Raw genomic sequence first — 20,386 nt, 5'->3', positions numbered from 1 at the left:
GTTCAATGGCCGGGATCCAGGTCGATTGGTTTCATTATCATCTGTCACGTTTTAGAGCTTTCTTTTTGTATCTTCTTAATAGCAGCGTTTTACTTCACGGATGATACAACGCAGTATTTCTTTTGCTCCATGAAAGAATGGGTTTAAATATTTTGTTTTATTCCTACCGTCTGTGATCAATGACAATTAACCACCAACCTGGGCAAGTCCCGGCCACCAAAATTGTGAAATGAAGTGGAGACGCCTGCCCAACAGGCTACAGATAACATGAATGAAAAGAAAGAAAATGAATACGTAAAAAAAAGTGAGAAAAGCAAAACGCCTAGATGATTTTTATCTACCTGTCCCCGTCCGTCCGCCTGCTCGTCTTCGAAGTAGAGACGAGTCCCTCGCAAGGCGTTTCCGCACCGGCGACCGCATCAACTGGTCTCTCCACCAACGTGTAGTCATGCGGCGACCCCTGTCTCCGTCCTCTTCTCACCCCACGGCGCCTTACAGGCGTCCCGTCCGCGAGGCAATGACCTTGGCCATGGACCCGCTGCCGCGGCTGCTGAACACGCCCATGATACCGAAGCCGACATAGAACAGCGCCAGCGGGTACGCCACCAGCGCCCGCATCCCCCGCATCCGGCCCACGGCGCAGAACATGCCGGACGCGCTGTACGTGCACCAGCAAATGGCGGCCGTCGTGAGCACAATGCCCAGCGGCGTGTCCATGGGCATCATGATGCCGATGAGGCTCGTGGCCACCAATGGCAGCAAGCAGTAGCCCAGGACGCTGGCGGAGCGCACAAAGGTCAGGGTGCTCGACAGCTGGCTCAGGCTGCCGCTGCGGCCGTGCTTGCCGCTCGGCCCGCCTTTGGACGGCGACGGCGGCGCGATGTTGCCGCTGATGCCGACGCCCGAGCTGCTGCCCACAGACGCGTCGCCCGGGTAGCCCGGGGTCGGGGACTGCGCGTAGGAAGGGCCGAGGCTGCTGCTGCCGCCGCCGCCGCCGTTGGGGCCGCCGCCCGGTGGGCCGTCCGGCGACATGAGCGAGAGGATGATGTGCAGCGAGATGGAGCCCAGCAGGGCCAGGCCGTAAATGTAGCCAAAATGGACCTTGCCGGAAAACAAGAGGAAGGTGCCGAAGAGCAAGAAAAAAATGATGGGGCCGGCCAGGTCGTAGTCGTCCATCAGGTGCTGGTCGATGCGCTGGAAGGGGTTGAGCACGGCCAGGGTCTTGGCCTGGATGTGCCCGAAATTGACGCCGAGCTCCTCGAGCAGCGGCGGCTCGCCGTCGTAGCCCTCGGTCGAGAACGCGGCCAGCCAGCCCGTGCGCAGGCCGCCCTGCTCGCCCATGCGGCCCGACACACCGCCCACGCCCGGTCCGCCACCCACCCCGCCGCTGCCTATTGCGCCGCCGTAGGCCGAGGCCACGCCACCTGAGCCGCCGTAGCCATAGGCACCGCCGTGTCCGGCTGTGGGTTGGCCGGGGACGCCTGGTGAGTAGGTGGATGGGTAGAACTGGAGGTTTTGCGCAGACGCGGGCCCGTAGGCAGGGTTGCCGCTGCCGTAGTATTGTGCCATGACGGCGTGTGTGGTGTGCAAGGGGACGGAAAGCGACGAGGATGGAAGTGTCGTCGAGAGACTGGCGAGGAATGGCGTTTGCGTGCAGCCTTCAGCGGGAGAGGCGTGGCGAGTGGATGCGATCGAATGCTGGCGTGTGGAGGCAGGATAGCAAAAAAGAAAGGGGTCGTGCAAGTCTACTGTCGTCAGGCCGCCCGTCGTTTGGTGGCGGGAGGTGAGGTCGTGTGTTGTGTACGTGTCTCGTTTGGGTGGTTTGTCGATGGTGGAGAAAATAACGAGGAGCTTCCTTCTCCTTTCGAAGTGGTGTTTGCTGGTGTGACTGGCTCCTGAAAGCTGTCGCCTGGACACTGGAAAGCAATAGCTGTCAGTAGCTTGCCTGCCTACAGTACAGGGGACGCTGGGGCTTTCAGCTGCAACCTGGCGGTTCGTGTAGCATCAGGACCCCCGTAGTATTGGTGTTTTGTGGCTGGACTGTGGCGCTCTGTGCCTGCCTAAATAGGGGTGGCGCACTTCTGCTGTGGCACTCAGTACGAATACACTGTAAAGTCGGGCCACGGCCACCAATTAATCCGGGACTTTGTCGCCCAATGGGCCTATCCGGCTTAGCGCAGACTACCAGGTGGCTGCCATCGGAGACCCCTCGGCCTTGCGCTGGCAGAAAGGGAAAGAAGGTCCCCAAGTGTGGGGCGACAATTGGAGAGAGAATTTTTGAGGGTGCCTCGGTGCTATTGCAGGCGCAAAACGGACAACAGAAGGCAGAGTCGTCTTTCGGTGCAGAAAAAAGTTGAATTCCGCGTGCGACAACGACAATCGTTCGACCGCTCGCAACCCACAACCCGCTCGACCATAGCAAACAGGGACGACGACACTCCTTTGCACCTCTCGTCAGAATACTCTTGCCGCTCGTTTTTCCCCCCCGCGAGACGTCCAAATTGCGACACTTGCAAAGGCAAGCAACCGCGAGCAGCCTTTCCTCCGATTTTCTCCCCAACTTGACTTTCAAGACGTCGGGACAGCCACAATCAAGTCACCATGGTACGTACACGCAAGATGCACGCAAGATACACGCCCGGGAACACTACATCACAGGCTAACGCGCCCCACCAGGCCTACCGCCTCATCACCCAGGTAGTCGTCATCGGCTCGCGCGTCCTCGGCCGCGCCTTTTCCGAGGCCTACAAACAGGCCAACGCCTCCAGCCAGTATGCTCGTGCCCAGGCCAAGGCCGGCGGCACTGCGGGCGCGACCGGCCGTGCGAACCTCTCGACCGGCATGACGCTGGACGAGGCCGCCCTGATATTGAATGTGCCCAAGCCAACGACCGGAGGCACCGCGGCCAAAAACTACGACATGGAGGAGGTCATGGACCGGTTCAAGCGTCTGTTTGACGCCAACGACCCGCAAAAGGGCGGCAGCTTCTACCTGCAGAGCAAGATTCTGCGGGCGCGTGAGCGCATCGAGGCGGAAGTGGGCCCTGTGCTGGAAAAGGCGGCACAAGAGGCCGAGGTGCAGGCCGGGTTCAAGCCCAAGATGTACAAGGACCGGTGACGGGGGGAGGCGGATGAGGCCACCAGGAGACGGTGATGGCGAGACCACCGACGCGACACCTCCAAAGACGTCCACAGCGACAGCTTGTGCGACCCAACGCGCGACGCACCGTTGCTCGACGCGACGAACAAAATCTTCACTCGACTCTTTTTTTTACTGTTTCCCCCCGGTTTGATTTGGCATAGCTTTGGCGTTGTGGCATTGGATTTCTTTGTTCTTTGTTCCTTCTTCTTTCTTTGCTTCCCTTCTCTTTGGCTTCTCCAGCTATTCACATATACTCCCATCTTCTTACGTACATATTATCTATTGAAAGAGACGGAAGAAGGGCGAGATCGGAGACAGGGGCGGTGTGTCTTCATGTACGACTACGAGAAACGAAGTCTTTTGTATCATACTGCATATGGAGAGGACAACATACATAGACAAAATAAAAACGTATAACAATCGCAGTTTCTTCCAATTTCTCTATAGAACGAGCTGAATCCTACCGTCCCTAGTGCATCCGCTCTACGACGTATCCATGCGACGTATCCATGAGACATATCGAGATCTCCAACGCCGATCAATCACTACCGGGAAAGGCAGCCACGAAACGCGCAAAGGACGGATGAACCAGGGACGAGCTTCCAATGGAGATACGGTTGTCGCAGGAGGCCTTTAAAAGTGGTCTTTCTTCCGTGGTGCACTCAAATTAGCAACTGAGGTCGTTGTTAACGTGTTTTCATTGCAATGCATGTCTATTTTGCTCGTTCTATGGTATATCGAAGTAACGTGAAACTGAAAACAAAGTATAGGAAAGCCGAGCCTTCGCGCACGTTTTTAAATTAAAGAGCACGGCCGTATCCGATGCTGCCAAAGTTGAACCGGTTTCTTCGTGAGCCGGCGCCTGTTTGTGCATTGTTCGAACCGTCGCTGTCGTTTTGCCGGCCGTCCTCGTCGGATGGTCGTGCCGGGAGGATCTCGGTGCTGCGGGCACTCCTGTTGCTTCCTGCACTCCGCTCGCTCCGACCGCGGCTGCTGCTCGCACCGCCATTGTCATGGCTGTCCTCGCCATAGTATCCATAGGCCCCCGTCCACTGCTGGCCCGCGCCGAGAACAGCCGAGCTCGGCACGCCCGATGCGCGACGTGTGCTCAGACCGCTCGCAGGTTGCGGCGGAATGGGCAAAGGCAGCTGAGGCGGCGGCTGTATCCCCAGTCCAGGTACTCGCAGTTGCTGCTGCTGCTGCTGCTGTTGCTGCTGCTGCCGTCGCTCGCGGTCGTCTTCCTGCCGCAGGTATCGCTGGTACTGCAAGTACCGCTGCTGCGTCTCGGGCGTCACGCTGCCGCCAAACTCGCTGGCCGTGCTCCAGGCCGTCGGATCGTAGGCGGCCGGCTCGTCGCCGTCGTGGTCGTGGTCGTGGTCGTCTGTGACTGTGTTGGCCCTCGTGTTGGTGGCCGTGCCCGTGTCCTCCATAAACATGCTGACGGGCGGGCCGAGGTGGCCCGGCGGCATGGGCCATTGCCGCTGGAGCCCGCGCGAGGAGCCGGAGCCGCCGCGGCCACTGCCACCGACGTTGGCACTGCGCGACGAGCGCGCCGGCTGGATGACGATGCGGACCTCGTTGGAGCCCGTCTGGCTGCTGGAGGCGGTGGGCGACGCTTCCTCGGCGGCGGCGGTGGCGGTGGTGGCGACGCCACCCCGTCGGCCAGTCGTGTTGTCGTCCAAATTGTTGGCAATAATGTCGGGTCCGATTTGCCGCATGTCGCCAGACGGACCGCCAGCACCATCCACGGGTCGCTTCCGTCGCGGGCCGACGTACGATGCCCTCGCCGAGACGCCCATCGGCGGCGTTGGCGTCCGTCGTGGCGGGCCGTCGCTGTTGTTGCTGCTGTCGTGACTGTCGCTGCTGTCGACAAACATGGAAGCAGACCGTCCGAGTCCCTCCCCGCTGCCGCCGGGTGGTGTGACGTAATGGTTCCGCCCCGCAGCGGCCGCCAGGCCACGGGCCCGTTGCTTCATCCATCGTCTCCGCACGAGAACGACAGCAGCGACAATCAGCAGCGCAACGCCCACGGCGCCCAGGACGATGCCCGCAATCTGGTTGGAGTTGAGGCCAAAGGGGCTGCCACCAATGGGGAACGGAGGCGCCGTGGCCGTCGTGGAAGGTGTGACGGTGGTTGGCGGTCCGGCGGTTGTCGTCGTTTGCTCGTTGGCCGTAGTCGACGAGGAGAGAAAGGTAGGCGGTGTATTGGCCGTCCGAGACGTGGGAGGCGTGGATGTGCCCGCCGGCGTGCTCGCTGCTGATGTCACGGACATCATCGACTGCGGCGGCGGAAAGGTGCTGCTCAGAAAACTGGCTCCGCCGTTGGAGGTTGAGAACGTCGAGAACGGAGCGGAGTTTGGGGGTGTTGTGTTGGTGGTCGTTTCGGGTGTAGGTGATGCTGTCACCGGCGAAGATGCAGAGGTGGCAAAGGTGAGAGACGCCGTCGGCTTTGTGCTTGCCGTTGGTGAGGTTGTAAATATGGTCGTCGTGATGAAAACAGTCGTGGTTGCGCTCGGCGCAATCGTGATTGTAACAAAGGTGGTGTCAGTAATCGTGTTTGTGATTGTGGTGGTAAGAATAGGCGGAGCGGAGACGGTGATAGTCACATCCACTGTCGTTGTCTGGGTCGTGAAGACTGTCGATGTTGTTGTAGCTCTCGGCGGTAGCGAGGAGTCTGGCGCTGTATGCCCGTCAACTTGCCGTCGTCGGTTCCGACTGCCAGCAAACGACGTCACCGTCACCGTGTTGGTCTGCGTAAGTTGCCCCGGATCAACTACGGTGATGGTCTGCGAGACTGTGGTCACGAACACGGACGTCAGAGTCGCTACTGGCGGAGTGGATCCGACGGGGGCTGCTGTAATTGTGTCGGTTGCTGTCCGTGTTGCCGAGATTGTTGCTGTCGTTGTTGTTGTCGTTGTTCCTGATGCCCCTGATATGGGACAGCATGTTCCGCTACCTCCATCGGCTGCCAAACAGCACCGAAAGCCAGGAGCGCAGCAGTTGAACCCGCCCTCTGCGTCCGGACAGCAAGTTGAACAACCTGTGCAGACAGGGCTCTGCCCGCCGCTGTTGGATGCCGCGCAGACCACCTGCGTCGTTGTCGAGCATTGCGCGCTGTCTTCGTCGCGGACTTGCAGGAAATGTGGAAATCGGCGTGGCGGTGGTCGATGCCCACCAACAGCTTGCAGTCGTGCTTTTGTGTGAATTGCTCGATGTGACGGTGGCGCATCGGCAGTTTCTCCTGCTGGTAGTATTAACGGGGCGGCGTGGACAACGGATAATCCGGTGAGGAAGAGGGTTGCGAGGCCCCGTGGAAGTAGCATCGTCGCTCTCTTGTTGTCATCCTGTCGCGATACAGACTGGATATGCGTTGAAGGGTGTTGTGAGGCTATAAGAAAGGCATGGCAAAGTGGGCAGTCTGCGCAGAATAGAGAAGAGGAATGGAGGAATTACAGAGTAGAAAGAATGGAAACGAGAAAGAAAGACTGCTAGTCTGGAAAGTTTGCAAGGTCAGAGTACAGATGAAATCGATCACCTGCCGGGAATCCAGATGGAACAGCAGGTATGATGACGAGATGAAAGGAATGGCGAGAGAAGATCAAGCAATGGACGAGGCAGGGGCCGAATGCTACTACAGGGCATGTAGGTAGAAGAATTTAGAAATATGAAAAGAAAACCCGAGAAAGAACAAAAGGCGACAGAAGGGCATCAGAAAGCTTCCGTGACATTGCCAAGACCGTCGACCATCGGACTGACCAGAAAGGACAAGGGCGCGTACGACACGCACACACAGGCAGGTTCGTGGAAGTAATCTACGGAGGTGCGGGTGGTAGACAGGCACAGTGGGACGAAGGAACAGGCTGCACTCTACGGCCGGACCTCTGGGTGCATGTACCGTTCCCATCGAGGAAGGTGAGTTGATGGAGGGGTCCTATAGAGGGGGGAATATTCATGAGCCACGACACCTATGAGAAGACGTGTTGTTTTGTGCCGTCATGAGTACAAACAGCCCCTGTGAGGACAGAAAGACAAAACAAGGAAACAGGACCAAGAAAGAAGGCAAGCTCATAAGCAAGACGTATAGGTGATAGCATGACGGTATCACGTCTAGGCCCGCACGATGGCTAACCCTGGACATCGACGTCGGATGGAGCATCTCCAGGTCGAGCAAGGAAAGTAGCTAAGCAGAGCTTGACTACGGACTACGCTCCAGTTTGGAGTCAAACCGCGTGCTGGAACCACAGACTAGTCAACCTTGGGTCCGATTCGTTCGGCAGCAGTATCCGGAGTCAGATGGTGGGACGAGACAGGGAAAGGGACTGGGCAAAGAACAAGGGGCGTCATCGGCAGGGCTTCTGGAAGACAACAGGAGAGGCTCTGAGGGTTTGTGGCGATCCACTGTCTGTGGTTTCTGGAGGCACCAGTGCTCCACGACGCCAAGAAAGAATGGTTCTTGTGGATATTCCCGCGCAGTAGAAGCATGCATGGAAACCGGGATTGCCTCGGAACGAGATGGATGGAGGAGGGAGGTAAAAGAATAGAAAATGGCGAGTGCCGAGGGTCGCATGGCCCAACTTATTCAAAATACTTAAAGTGTTGCAAGAATGACGAGAGGGCTGCTTTACCGGGTACCATTGAGTGGGACAATCCAGCGGGACAGATGGCGGGACAGATTCAATTATTCTACGACACGGACAATTCAAATGTGACGGACACAGGGGATAAAAGTCAATAATAGGCATGGTATGCCATAACAAGCTGTGTATCTGACGCAGTTCTCCAGGGAAATTCTTGCACCAAGTCAGGAACGGCAAATCGGGGGCGACAATACGTGGGCGACAAAATGTGGGCGACGATGAGTTCATGCACGATAACTGCTACAGGCATCAGTCTGCCGGCGTTCGCGTTCGCGTTCGCGTTCACCCTGTTTTTTATTCTGTCCGCTACTTCTATGTCCTTGTACTGTTCCCTTGTCCTCGGTCTGTGGGTTTCTTCTTGCGACAAGGGCTCCGACGATCCAAAGAAAGGACGAGGTCAACGTCCAGGTCCAGGTCGAGGGAACAAAAGGGACAAGCTTGCGACTGGTGGATCCGGGTAGGGAGAAGAAAAAAAGAAATGCGGAGGAAAAAGAGTGCGCTGCAACCACATGAAAAAAAAAAGGACGACAAACCTTGGGTCATCACGGGCGATCAAGATGGTATCTTTTATGCGGGCATGCTGGAAGCCGACAGGACAGGGATTGGGTGACAGACAGCAGGAGGAACCACCAATCCCTGACAAAAGCATGCCGTCTTGGAGAAAGGCGAACAGTTGTCGAATCAAGCTACTCCAAATGCTCATTGTTAATACTCTTTTCACCAAAAATAACAAAAGAAAAAGAATTTACTTTATACGTCACATCGCCATTTCCCAGCTCCTTTTCTCTTTTTATTTCCTTCTAATATAGTTTTCCTAAATTTCTCGGCAGCAGATGTCTAGCTTTTCATAAAAAGCAGGGTTACATTCCATCCCGCGCAGACGTTTGACATCCCGGGGCCGTTAACAAGGTGAGAGGCACTGGATCGCGCTGTATTACATGCCGTGTCTTCTCCCTTTCTGTATTCTTTCAAACTTCCGTCTACAGCGACTCCAAGTAATGAGTCCACGGTTCATGTTGTTGTCAAAAGTGGCCGGACCAGGTTTCGGATTGACCAGGGTAAGGAGAGACATCCTGTGATAAATAAAGAAGAAACCTCGTGATCTCTCTTTATCCAGCGGCCGGAGTAATGCACATGGCATGTTCACGGAGCGTCGATTATGGCAAGTCCGGGTCGTGATCCTACTTATGTTTTACGTAGAAAACAAGCCACCTTGCAGCCAACCTGTAAAATGGACAAGGAAGCTAACAGACCGAAATAAAGTTGAGTGTAGCGAACGGATCGTATCTGGTCCCATATTGATTATCCCACTTGTCAGATAGACAGAATGGCAAGAAGAAAACCCCTGCACGTATAGAAAACGAAGTGAAAGAAAAGAGACAATTAAAGTATGCAAAAAAGTGGAAATTATAACAATGAGACATGAGAACAGACCATCGGAAAAAAAGCTTAACTTTGAGTGCCGGCATCAGGCTTATTTTTAACCGCAATTTCCATTGTCAAGACTTGCTCCGCTATCTATGCTTCATCCAGGATGGGCCTTGTCAAGATCTTCCTTGCTCTCCAACACCCGTAGTCGGCAGGGCCTCTAGCTTGTACATTTCGTAAACAAAGTCGTGTATTCATCTCGTCCAAACTTCTATGTATTCCTTCTTGGTATCACTTGCACTTGCTTTCCCTTCATCTCTAACATGAACCCAAACGCCCGGAAAAATATTAATTATCATATGCAACACGTAGTTCATTACAATTGCGGATCTGGCTTGCCAGACGACGTTCTCGCTTTCGGCGTCTTCTGTCCACTACTCGCGTCCGTGTCTGTTTCGTCGTCGAGGAAACTTGTCTCCGTCTTGTTGGGGATCGCGCTGTGATCGGCCGCTGCGTTTTTCGTCAACACGGCCAGCTCGTACTCGTCAATGTCGCTGGTGCTCTTGTTCTTCTTCAAGTCGGCAAAACTGCTGCCGGCGCCGCTGCGTCGCTCAGCGCCATCGTCTTCAGCATACGTCTCTCCGCTGTAGCCGGACACGCCCGTCAGCCGTGTCAGACGAGTCGGACTGGCTGGGTCGTTGAGCCCCAGGATAAAGCTCTCTTGGCTGCCGTTGCGGGTGACGTGTGGACCGATACTATGAGGGCTTTCAGCAGCGTCGCCTCGCGGATGGAGCACAATCCCCAGTCCAATGCCGGCGCCCGGCATCCCCGCCTTTTTTGTGCCGCCGCTGCCACCCGTGGGAGGCGGACGGCCACCACCGACACCACCCGGCGTCGTGGCCGGGCTGCTGAAGTACTGTTCGTAAAACTCGCTGTTTTCAAAGAAGAAGACGGAGCTGGGCCTGCGGGTGAGGACGCCGCCACCGCCACCTGACAAGGGTGTGCCGTGTGAGCTGCCACCGGCGTGCACACCGCCTTCCCGGCTTTGCGGAAGACTGCGCGACTGGCTGCGAAGACTGCGATCGGTCGGGGTGCGGTGAGGTTGAGAGGAGCGGTTAAAAACGGGGGCCGGCACAGACGGCCCGTCGGTCGGTTCCGTGCCTTCCTTTTTCGGCGTACCCACAACAGTGGCGCCGGACCCGCTGGCTTCGACTGGCGAAACGTTTGGCTTGCTGCCCTTCCCCCCTCGACTGCGACTGTGACTACGACTGCGACTTCGTGCCTGCGAACTGTTCCGCGTCCAGGGGTAGCCGTGGTAGCTGACGACACTGGTGAGGTCTTCGCTATCTTCATCGTGGTGCTGGCCGTTGAGTGCTCCTCCGGCATCTCCTCCACCGCCCCCTCCTCCGCTTCGACCACCACGAGGATGGAAGAGACTGCGCCGGTGTGACGCACCACTCCGCCGGTCAAACGGGCCACTGCCTCCGTCGTCTCCCAGTCCGAGCCGCGGTGTCAGCCGTGCTAGCAACGGCCGCAATGTCGGCGCCGACGCACAGATGAGTGCAATGTCGCACTCCAAAATGGTCATGACAAAGAAGCCGAGCGTGTTGGCGCGTGAGGGTCCCGTCGGCGTCATGGTCATGGCCATCCCGGACATGGCCGGTCGCCAGTTGGCGTGCAGGCTGAGCTGGAGCCGTGTGAGGCTGGCAGCAATGACAAAGACGCTGAGGGACAAGACGGCGGCCAGAGCCCAGCGCTGGCTGCGAGGGAGGGCCCGCAGACGCGTTAGGACAAAGGGTACGACGAGCACAATTAACCAGGCGTCGGTGGCGGTGTGGAGGCTGGCGCTGGTGATGAGGAGGGGTGTAAAGGAGAAGCAGACGGCGACGGGGTGGCCAAAGAAGAGGGGGCCGCTCTGCTCCTCGTCCGAAGACAAGTAGGATGGGTAGCACTGCATGATGCTCATCCACAAGAGGGGTACGCCGTAGGCAACGACGACGGCCACCGTAATCCAGGCGAGGCGGCGTTCGCGGAGGTGGCGCCGTCGCAACGTGGTAGACGAAGAAGATGCGTGGGACAGGTTCGCCTCGGTCGCGTAGACTGCCGCAAACATGCGCAGGTACAACGCCAGGATAGAGAGCTTGGTGAGGCACAGACAGAGTTGATAAAAAATGAGGCCGAGGTATGTGCGGAGCAAGTAGTCTTCTAATGCCCTGCCGTCGTCGTTTCCGTCGTCAGTCCTCCCATGAGTCCGTATGGCCGACATGCTGTAGACGACGCAGACGGCCGTGGAGCACAGCCAGGCCACCATAACGAGTGAGTCGTCCAGGAACCATTTGCGCAGCAAAATGGCGCGCGATCCTGCCCGCGCCAGCACAAACAGTGTGCACACGGCATGGGGCACCAGAAGGCCAACGAGGACGCCGGCAAGGTTGATCGAGCTGCCGCCAAAGCCGCCATGATGTGGGTGGTGGTAGAGATACGGTGATGTGCCGTTGGCTACAGTCGAGTTTGCCGGTGTGGTGTCGGTGGTGTTTGTGTACGACCCGGACGGCAGATCCGACGGAGTGGCCATCATGACATGGCTCGTCGTTTTTAGCGACGAGAGTACGGCCACAATGGCCGATGATGACTTTTCCTCTCGTATGATCGGACGGCGTGGAGGAATGTCTCTCTATTTCTGGCTCTCTTCGAGTTTCGGCTTTGTTGATATTGCAATGTCAGACTCTTCCCTTTTTTCGAAGCGGGAACAGTAAAGAAAGGGCTGAAAACGCCGTGAAAAGAAAGAAGAAAGAGAGACAAAACGAGGCCCAGAAATACAACGTGAGAACAATAACCACATAACACCAAACATTTCACAGCACCATATACACAATGGATGGAGAAGATGTGGCCGCTGGGGTGTCCACTCAATATATCGCTCCTGTGTTCCGGATGTCCTTTGTTCTCAGTCCTGTATTGACTGACGAAGGCTATACCGCAGAAAAGCGGTAGGCACGCAACGGCGAGAATGTAAAATGAAATAGCATACAAAACATCCATTTAAAAAGGACAGCAGCGGGAGAAACAAGCCTTTTTCGTGCTTTCTTTTCCTCGTAAGAAGTGGTATCCACACAAACCACTACCTGTTTTTACTCGTCCCTTTTTACACGTATTTTCTCATCCGACCAGCCGGACCGGGAGTGGCACGGCAGTCTGTGTGGACAGCAGCAAGCAATGCAATGTTGGCGAGGGTGGGGATGTATATAAGGAGTGATATGCAAATGCAAAATCACAAAAGCGCAGCGCAGGAAGGACGCAGTTTACAATGCGGCCACCATACGGGCCTTCTATGGCGTTGCGTAGTTTTGTAGATTGTCAATATACAAGACCATAGGCGAGACGTGAAACGGAGGCACAGTCACGGCCAGTGGGCACCTACAAAGCGGATCATGTCCCCGTGAGCAATGTATCGGACCCATAGGAGGGAAGAAGACACGCGGACGGGCAAACCTTGCGTTCTCTAGGAGAAGAGCAAGCAAGGATGGCAGGTAATATAAAAGAGCGGGCTCTTCCAAGGACAGACACCGCAATACCGTGGCCTTTCGGTGAAGGGTACGTTTTCTGGCCTGTAACGTGATGTCTTTAGCCTTCCTCGTAGCGTTTTAGCATTTATTGGGCAATAGCTTCTATGGTTTTGTCTTTTGACTGGTGTTATTATGAGACGATGAAACGGGCCTCATTCTGACGCGGCGATCTTGTTTTCCTTAAAGTGAGGAGGCGATGAAAAGTATAAGCTGAAGCATCATCCGTCATTTTTTTGGTCTATTGTCGTTGTTTTCTTTAGCCTGTCGCTAAGAGTTCTGTGGTTTGAGGTGCTTCGCTTGCGTCGGCGTAGAGTGGATAATACATGAAAAAGAAGAGAAAAGCAGAGACAGGATATAACAGGAAAAGACTGCAAGTGCCAAGCGGCTTGTTGGAGAATGGAGGCAATTGTTGGAACAATAAATAAATTCAAGGAAGAACAGTCACCGAGAAAAGTGATGGGGATAGGAAAGACGGAAGACAGAAAGCGACACCCGTTCACGCCTAGATGCATTAATATCGGCATCAATGCGGTGTTTTGAGCGGATCGCGGGTGAAAGGCACAGACCTTTGGGAAGGTATCTTACATAGCCAGTCGACCTTTACAGCTCACGTCATCGCTTAGATGAATTTATGCCGAGTTTGGACGACGCCAAAGAGAAGAAATAAAAGGCCGCTCTCAAAGAAGGAGGTGTTTTCGTGTTCATATATAATTAAACAATTCATACAAATTCAATTCCATCAGCAACACCGGTTGCTTTCTCGTGACTTTTGACGTTACCCTTGTTCATTGCTCCAAGTCTTATCATAACTCCCGATATGCACCGTGTTCATCACTCGTCAAGATAATGCAAAATGACTGCAAAAATATCAAATAACAACAAGGCAGGATAAAGAACAAAAGCCTCGCCTTTTCCTATTTCCACACGCTCGACGTCGCGGCACCTCCCTTCTTGCCCTCTTGGTACGTCTCGCTCAGCTGTCCGTACAGCGCCTTGACCCGGGCGACCTCGGCTGCCCAGTGCGCCCGCTCTGCCGGGTCCTCGATGCGCGCGACCAGGTCCGCCAGGCTCGCCGACGTAAAGAACTTGTTGGTCTTGTTGTACAGCGGACGCTCCGCCAAGGTCGCGGACGTGTCGGCGGGGGCCGGCACACGGAACACGGACTCGAGAATGTCAATGTCGTAGGGGATGGCAAACAGGTCGCGGCTGTCTTCGTACGTGAAAAGATAGTAAAACTCGCGGAAGCCGGACCAGGTAATGCCACTCAGACAGAGCGAGCAGGGCTCGTGCGTCGCAAAGAAGATGCAGTCGGCCGTGGCCGGGCGGCCCTCCGCAGGGGTCGCAAAGAACGTCTGGATGCAGTTGATCTCGCCGTGCAGCAGGGGCGAATTGCGCTCGTTGTTGGTGGCGACGGTGTGCGCCTCGAGGCCGTCACGCGTAAAAATGGCGGCGCCAAAGACTTTGCTGCCAGAGGCGACGCCGGTGGCCGTGAGAGGCACGATCTGTTTCTCGTTGACCTCGAGCAGCTTGGCCAGAAGGGCAGCAGGCGCTGGGCCGGCCGGGGCGGTTGGCGTCGTCATAATCGTGGGCCGTGTGAGGTTCGAATTAGAGTCGGTGGAAGTAAAGATGATGGAATTGGGAAAGAGAGGGATGCGACAGGTTGGGCTTTCAGTTTGGACCTTCAGTATTCCTAAGCTTTATCTTTATCTTATAGGACATTGAGCACACTCGCTCGTTTGACGTCCGACACCGGGTTTACTTGATTATATTAGTCTTCTCGTCGAGGCATAGTTTCTCCTCATTGCCCAGAAAAGAGGAGTCCCACCATCGGCCACAGCCGCGACACTTAGTTGGGATCGTAGGTCGATGCGCTAACTTTTAGGCCTTCCAGGCACTTCAGAAGCCTTCCTAGCGCCTGCTGGGTCTAGCTTGCAACTCACACGAAACCAGGCGACGGCGACCTCCGATGCCCCATTATCGCGGATATGATCGATGATACGAGCATGTCATTTGCTGCTCTTTCTCTCCAGGAGAATACCATTGTATCTTTGCCTGTGAAAAGGTAACAGTGATTCGAAAAATAGAGGCAGGGTGACAGCGTTTGGTCAAAGAACTCGTCGAAGGGAAGTGCGAGCAAGACAGTAATTGTGGGGCACGGCGAATTGCACATCCAGCAGTTTGGTATCTTAGGTGGAAAATTCACAAGTAAAATCGTATCAAGCTCATCGCCTTTCTCCTTGTAGCGTACCATCGACAATGCACTACATCCGCCTCCTGCGACCGCCCAATGTCGTGAGAGCATCGCCGGGTCAACCTGCGTCTTTGGCGCTCGTGCTGACCATCACAACTGATCTCGGCGAGTCATTTCTCTGTCCCGACGCGCCCATTGACATAAGCGTCGAATTGCTCGTCGACATCGTGGAGACTGTCCAAGAGGAGCCAGAGGAACCAGATGCAGAGGACAAGAACGGGAAGGGCGCGGACGCGGGCGAGGACGAGGACGAGGACGAGGATGGCGAGGTACCGCCAAAAAGGACCGTGACAACTCGCATCTTTGAGCTACCCATCGCGGCACCCGCCGTGGCCTCTGGCGGCAAAGGCAACAAAGCCGGCAAGCAGGCCAAACCGTCCAAGACGGCGAGCAACGACAGCAGTCTGTCCTGGAGGGCGGGCAAGCGCGTACTGAAGCTCGAGGCAAAGCTGCCCAGGGCGGCAGAAGCCTGTCTCTGGGATTCAAACGCGGCAAAACGGCGCATTTGTATCCGCCCCGCCGACCCATCGCTATCCGCCGTGCATTCACGACAGCTGGTTGGCACGCAGAGACAGAGCGGCGAGGGGCTCATCTTGCCGCTCTGGGTGGATGTTCCGGCTGCATCGGATGAGCCATTTGACCATGTGGCTCTGCGCCGGTTGACGTTCTCTTCAAAGGACAAAGTTTCGGAAATTGGTGGCTGTGTCGAGGTCGAGGAAGAAATCGGCGAGAGCATTGCCCGGCATATGTGGGATGCAGGGCTAGTCGCCGTTGCCTTTCTCGCCGACACATGTTTGGGGTACATGCCGAGCCGGAAACGGCCATGTGAAGACGACAAAGAGATGGCCGATACAAAGATTGTGTCGCTGCCAGATGCCTTACGAAACACGCTGCTCCGCCAAAACAAAAGCAGGGGACTACGGGTAGTTGAACTCGGCAGTGGTGTTGGCGTCCTCGGGATTGGGCTGGCAGCTATTGTACACGAAGCCGGCCAACATGAGACAGCGTCAGAGACCGATACCACGCGGAACACAATTCTCCTCACAGACCTGCCCGAGGCCGAGGAGAGGGCACGAGCCAATATGGCCCGATCGGCACAGTTGTCTCTCGACTACGAGAGCCTCGACTGGGAGGACGGTCGCCAAGGCCAATTTGGTCCTGCCGCGAAGGACGCAGCCTGGGACATGATTGTGCTAAGCGACTGCACATACAACGTTGACATGCTTCCTGCCTTGGTTGAGACGCTCTCAGCGTTGGCAGACATGCCTTCCGCAAACCGAAAGAAGCCCGGCGTTTTACTGGCCCGTAAACCGCGACATGCATCCGAAGAGGCCCTTTTTACGCTGATGACGGAGCACGGCTGGGCCGTGCACGCCAGCAGCACCATCCCGTTGCCAGTGCTCGGCAATGACGCCGAGGTCGTGGAGGTGTATCTCTATGAAAAGGCATAGGGTGGCGTGCACGTTGTAACGTAAAAGATAAAGTAAAATAGAGCAACATATGACAAAACCACACAATATATCCCTTTACATACTGTTTGAATTTTGTACCAATATTGCAAATTCCATAAAGCATTTGTTGACTTACCATAAGGAAAATGAACAAGAGGAAGTCCAGAAAGCCAAAGACGTGTCATTCATGTGACCCAATAGGAGAGCAGATAGAAAGCATTACAAGTATGAGAAATGGGGCCTCCTCTAACAGTGGATGGGAAACTAAATGCAGACCAAATGGTCTGGTCTTTGTCGATTGGTGATGCTGACCAGCGCAGGAAATTGCTGGCTCATGATTGGCTGCATGAAAGAAATAGTTTGCCTTCCATTGGCTTGAGATAATTGTATGCAAGATCTTTAGCCAATTAGAGAGTACTTGATGACCATTCTGCCAGAAAATGGGCTGTTCTCTGTGGAGAGTCATACTCTCTTTTGTGGGGTTAATGCAAGCACTAACACGACATGCTACACCCTGCAGGGCGAAAAAGAGAACCTGGTGTTGCGTCACAGCCATAGTGCGGAGCCAAGTACCAAGCAAGCACACGACGAGAGGCAAAACCAGCTGCTCTTTGGACGACAGGAAGTTTGCCTCTCCACTTACAACATATTTAAGGAGCAGCTCCTGCCCCCTCCTCTCACCTCCGTTCGATCCTCAACCAAGCTAACAATCACTTTTCATTCAACAACTCAACGTCTGTCAATCTTCAATCTTCCGTCAATCTTCACTCACTCCCCCACTTCAACTTACCCCCCCACCAAATATCATCAAAATGGTTTCCTCTACCTGCTGTGGCAAGGGCGGCGCTGAGTGCGTCTGTGGTAAGTTCTCCCTTGTGCCCCCCTTCTGGCATCAATCTTTCATAAAAGTTACCATGCCTCTAACACCACTGCAGCCCAGAACGCCACCTGCTCGTGCGGCAAGCAGTCCGCCCTCCACTGCAACTGCGACCGCGCCGCCACCGAGAACAACACGGCCGGCGACCGCTGCTCGTGCGGCCAGCGCCCAGCCGGTGCCTGCACCTGCGCCACCAACCCGAGCGAGGTCAACACCGCCAACGAGACGGACTTCACTACGCGCAAGTAGACTGGCTGATACTGCCCCGAGGAGGCAAACAGGGGCGTTGACTTGCGAGCGGAGTACTGCATACACGGCGTTTGGGTCTGCGAGGCATGTTCACGCAAGGGGCGTGAGACAATGGAGCTCGGTTTATTTTATTTTTTAAGTTTTCAGATACCAAAATAGGATTTCATGGGACACAAGGTTGTTAAACCGACAACATCAAAAAAATTTACATTCACTTTAACTGTGAAGTTCAACGCCATGTCACTTTTGATCTGACTTGAGCTATTCCGGCTATCTACGATGAGTGGTTCGGATAAGATTAACAGACGTTGTAGAAGCAAAAGAGTATGGTATTGCCAGCAAGCTGCATAAAAGGGAACGCGGATACGGACTATACGCTTTTGTCCGAGTGTAAGAAAATAAACAATAAAACGGCACATACATCGCATTCCCTGCTAAAGCTCAAACGCGGTCGTAGTCCATTGCCGTAGCGAACGGTGGAAAGTCACAACGATATCAAATAAAGCACGCTTAGTTGGTGCCGCTGCTGCTCTCCTGGCCACGCAGTCCAGCACTCGCAGCACTCTCGCCCACACGCACCTCGTCCTCGGGCACGCCCACGCCAACACTGCCGGCCACACTACCAGCCACGCTGAGCACGCTGGTCACGCGCTCGCGGCCGCTCTCCCGACGGCCGGCAATGCCCACGCCGCCTCCGCTCGCACCACCACCGGCAGCAGATGCAGACTGCGAAGTCGCCGCTGTTGCTCCCGTCGCCGACATGGAGCCAGGCGTGGGCAAGGAGGACCCAGCCAGCGCCGAGAGCGACGCCGACGACGAGACGGCCGGCACCGACCCCGGCGACTGGACACTCATACTCGCCGTCGTGCTGACACTCTCGCTGCGGCCTCGGCTCGCATCGCTCGACCGGCGTTCACGGCGCTCCCGATTTGCACCGCCGCGGTGACTGTGATGATGGTGCGACGACGGCGGCTGTTGTTGCTGTTGCTGTTGCTGTCCAGGGCTGGCGGTCGTGGCCGCAGCGGCACGCTCCAGCTCGCGGATACGGCGCCGTAGAGCCTCGTTCTCCCGCTTGACGTTCTCCAGTTCCGCCCGGTAAAATGCCGTCTCTTCATAGCGCGCCGTACCCGGCATCAGCGCAGGCGACATGTCGCTGGCAGACGGAGTAGCTGCACCAGGCCGTTGTTGTTGTTGCTGCTGGTAATACACGGCCATGCCAGAGCCCGATGCGGCGGCGTCGGCAATGTGCGACGGGGTCGTATAGGAGTGCGACACCGACGAGGACGACGGCCCGGGCGAGTTGGCGCGGCTGCGGCGCGAAGCCGTGCTGTTCTGTCGGCTTAGATTGGGCGCTTGGGGTCGTATGGGCGCCGGTGCTGTGATGCCGACGACGGATGGTGCATTGGCCGCGGTCGCCGTCTGGCTGCGCGTACTGGTATTGGAGTAGGTACGGCTATGGCGGCCGGTTGACGAGGGGATCGAGAAGCCACTGGTACCCGAGAAGAGGGAGTGGTCCGTCGGTCCACCAGAGGCAGACATGGACGGGGCCGATGACGGGCCACCCGTGGAGGGTACGCCGGCAGCTGTCGCAGCTGCGTCGGATAGGCCGCTCGCGGACGTGGAGGAAGCGTTTGACACGACTGAGGCGTTCTGCGCCCGGAGAAGTGTAAGCTCGCGCGTCAGGCGGTTGACCACGGCCTCCTGTTCCTTCTCCAGCTGCATGTGTAGCTCAGCTGTCGTCAGCGGCCGCGGGTGACGCAAAGGCCCTGGGCCTGGGCCCACGCCTGGTCCATCGCTGAGTGGAACAGGCCCGCCGCCGCCACTGGCGAGTGACAAGGGCGGCGGGAGGAAAGGCGACGGCAGAGACGAGGGGTTGAGTTGCGTGCCTTGATCAACGGCCATCTGGTTCGAGGGAAAGACGTGGATGGAGGAAGGAGAGGTCGGAACAGGCGGAGGAGGCATCTGTGTGGTAGCGGACGTGGTCGACGTAGCGGACGGCGGTGGAGGGTTGGTGTTGGATGAGCTGGGTACGGCAGCGGCAATGCCTGCAATGGAAGCGGACGACGACTGCCGCGAGGCTGCCAGTACGCGAGGCGATGGTGGTACCGAATTGAGATCCGGCATAGTGATGTTGGCAAGGTGAAGAGGAGGGCGTGTCAAGCAATATATATTCGTATCAGCTTTTGGGGGATGTAGATTGCCACGTTGGGTTGAAGAGGGAAAGCCGTGATGGTTGAGCGAGATCAGCCAGATGAAGATCCGCAGAAAACCGACGACGCAAGCAAACGCTTTTGGGTGTGCCAAGGACTCGTTAATGTAAACAAAGAATTGCAAACAATCAAACCAGCAAACCAGCAAACAAAGGCACCGCGTCCCAGGACAACACAGAGACAACCAAAACAGGATGAAAGACGGAACATGCGGGTGCGATGAGAAGGGGGTGCTGTTCGTTGTGCGTTGGGTGCCTGTGCACGAAACCGGGGCGTTGTTAATGCTGGTGCAGGGATGATGGGCAAATGAGTCGTTTATGCACAATGTTGAGTGCATTCACATTCTCAGGGTCCTCAGGTCTTCGGCATGACTGGGCGTCGTCCTGGGCAGACTTGCTCTTTCCCTGTTACGCCTTCTTTCCTTTTTCCTCCCTGCAAAAGATTCTGCGTTTGGTTGCCTAGAACAGCGCGTCGCGCCTCAGCACTTCACTGCCCAGTACAGAATAGCCTCGTTTCGAACTCATAGGACGTGAAGTGCTCGCAGTAAATGAGTGGGGTCGCGCCTTCCCCGCAGCAGTAGCAATACCGACATACTGTGCATTTACAGTTAAAATACAGTGATCTGCACTGTTTTGC

At 56.1% G+C, this 20,386-nt stretch overlaps 8 protein-coding genes across 8 annotated transcripts; 3 read left to right on the top strand and 5 right to left on the bottom strand.

The window, feature by feature from the left end:
* Positions 1-492: 492 nt before the first annotated feature.
* Positions 493-1,569, bottom strand: SPBR_00791 (uncharacterized protein; the record flags this gene model as incomplete). Its single annotated transcript, XM_040759110.1, has 1 exon — positions 493-1,569. One exon carries the CDS (start codon positions 1,567-1,569, stop codon positions 493-495), a length of 1,077 nt encoding a protein of 358 aa, XP_040618726.1.
* A 1,032-nt stretch (positions 1,570-2,601) lies between these two features.
* On the top strand, positions 2,602-3,117 carry SPBR_01071 (mitochondrial import inner membrane translocase subunit tim16; the record flags this gene model as incomplete). Its single annotated transcript, XM_040759389.1, has 1 exon — positions 2,602-3,117. One exon carries the CDS (start codon positions 2,602-2,604, stop codon positions 3,115-3,117), a length of 516 nt encoding a protein of 171 aa, XP_040618725.1.
* An 824-nt stretch (positions 3,118-3,941) lies between these two features.
* Positions 3,942-6,249, bottom strand: SPBR_00269 (uncharacterized protein; the record flags this gene model as incomplete). Its single annotated transcript, XM_040758588.1, has 2 exons — positions 3,942-5,992; positions 6,228-6,249. The coding sequence occupies 2 exons, from the start codon at positions 6,247-6,249 to the stop codon at positions 3,942-3,944; spliced, it is 2,073 nt and encodes a 690-aa protein (XP_040618724.1).
* Positions 6,250-9,522: 3,273 nt separating this feature from the next.
* SPBR_00296 (uncharacterized protein) lies at positions 9,523-11,721 on the bottom strand (the record flags this gene model as incomplete). The annotated part of the gene is made up of 1 exon (XM_040758615.1): positions 9,523-11,721. One exon carries the CDS (start codon positions 11,719-11,721, stop codon positions 9,523-9,525), a length of 2,199 nt encoding a protein of 732 aa, XP_040618723.1.
* A 1,905-nt stretch (positions 11,722-13,626) lies between these two features.
* SPBR_01010 (CMP/dCMP deaminase zinc-binding protein) lies at positions 13,627-14,292 on the bottom strand (the record flags this gene model as incomplete). Its single annotated transcript, XM_040759329.1, has 1 exon — positions 13,627-14,292. One exon carries the CDS (start codon positions 14,290-14,292, stop codon positions 13,627-13,629), a length of 666 nt encoding a protein of 221 aa, XP_040618722.1.
* Positions 14,293-14,968: 676 nt separating this feature from the next.
* SPBR_00586 (uncharacterized protein) lies at positions 14,969-16,414 on the top strand (the record flags this gene model as incomplete). Its single annotated transcript, XM_040758905.1, has 1 exon — positions 14,969-16,414. The coding sequence occupies one exon, from the start codon at positions 14,969-14,971 to the stop codon at positions 16,412-16,414; it is 1,446 nt and encodes a 481-aa protein (XP_040618721.1).
* An 812-nt stretch (positions 16,415-17,226) lies between these two features.
* SPBR_01141 (copper resistance protein) lies at positions 17,227-17,540 on the top strand (the record flags this gene model as incomplete). Its single annotated transcript, XM_040759458.1, has 2 exons — positions 17,227-17,275; positions 17,350-17,540. 2 exons carry the CDS (start codon positions 17,227-17,229, stop codon positions 17,538-17,540), a joined length of 240 nt encoding a protein of 79 aa, XP_040618720.1.
* A 510-nt stretch (positions 17,541-18,050) lies between these two features.
* On the bottom strand, positions 18,051-19,664 carry SPBR_00500 (uncharacterized protein; the record flags this gene model as incomplete). The annotated part of the gene is made up of 1 exon (XM_040758819.1): positions 18,051-19,664. One exon carries the CDS (start codon positions 19,662-19,664, stop codon positions 18,051-18,053), a length of 1,614 nt encoding a protein of 537 aa, XP_040618719.1.
* Between the last annotated feature and the right edge of the window lie 722 nt (positions 19,665-20,386).

This window comes from Sporothrix brasiliensis (genome assembly GCF_000820605.1).
Source record: "Sporothrix brasiliensis 5110 chromosome Unknown Cont19, whole genome shotgun sequence".
In the NCBI taxonomy this organism is placed as follows: Eukaryota; Fungi; Ascomycota; class Sordariomycetes; order Ophiostomatales; family Ophiostomataceae; genus Sporothrix; species Sporothrix brasiliensis.
This window is presented reverse-complemented; position numbering and strand designations above follow the sequence as displayed.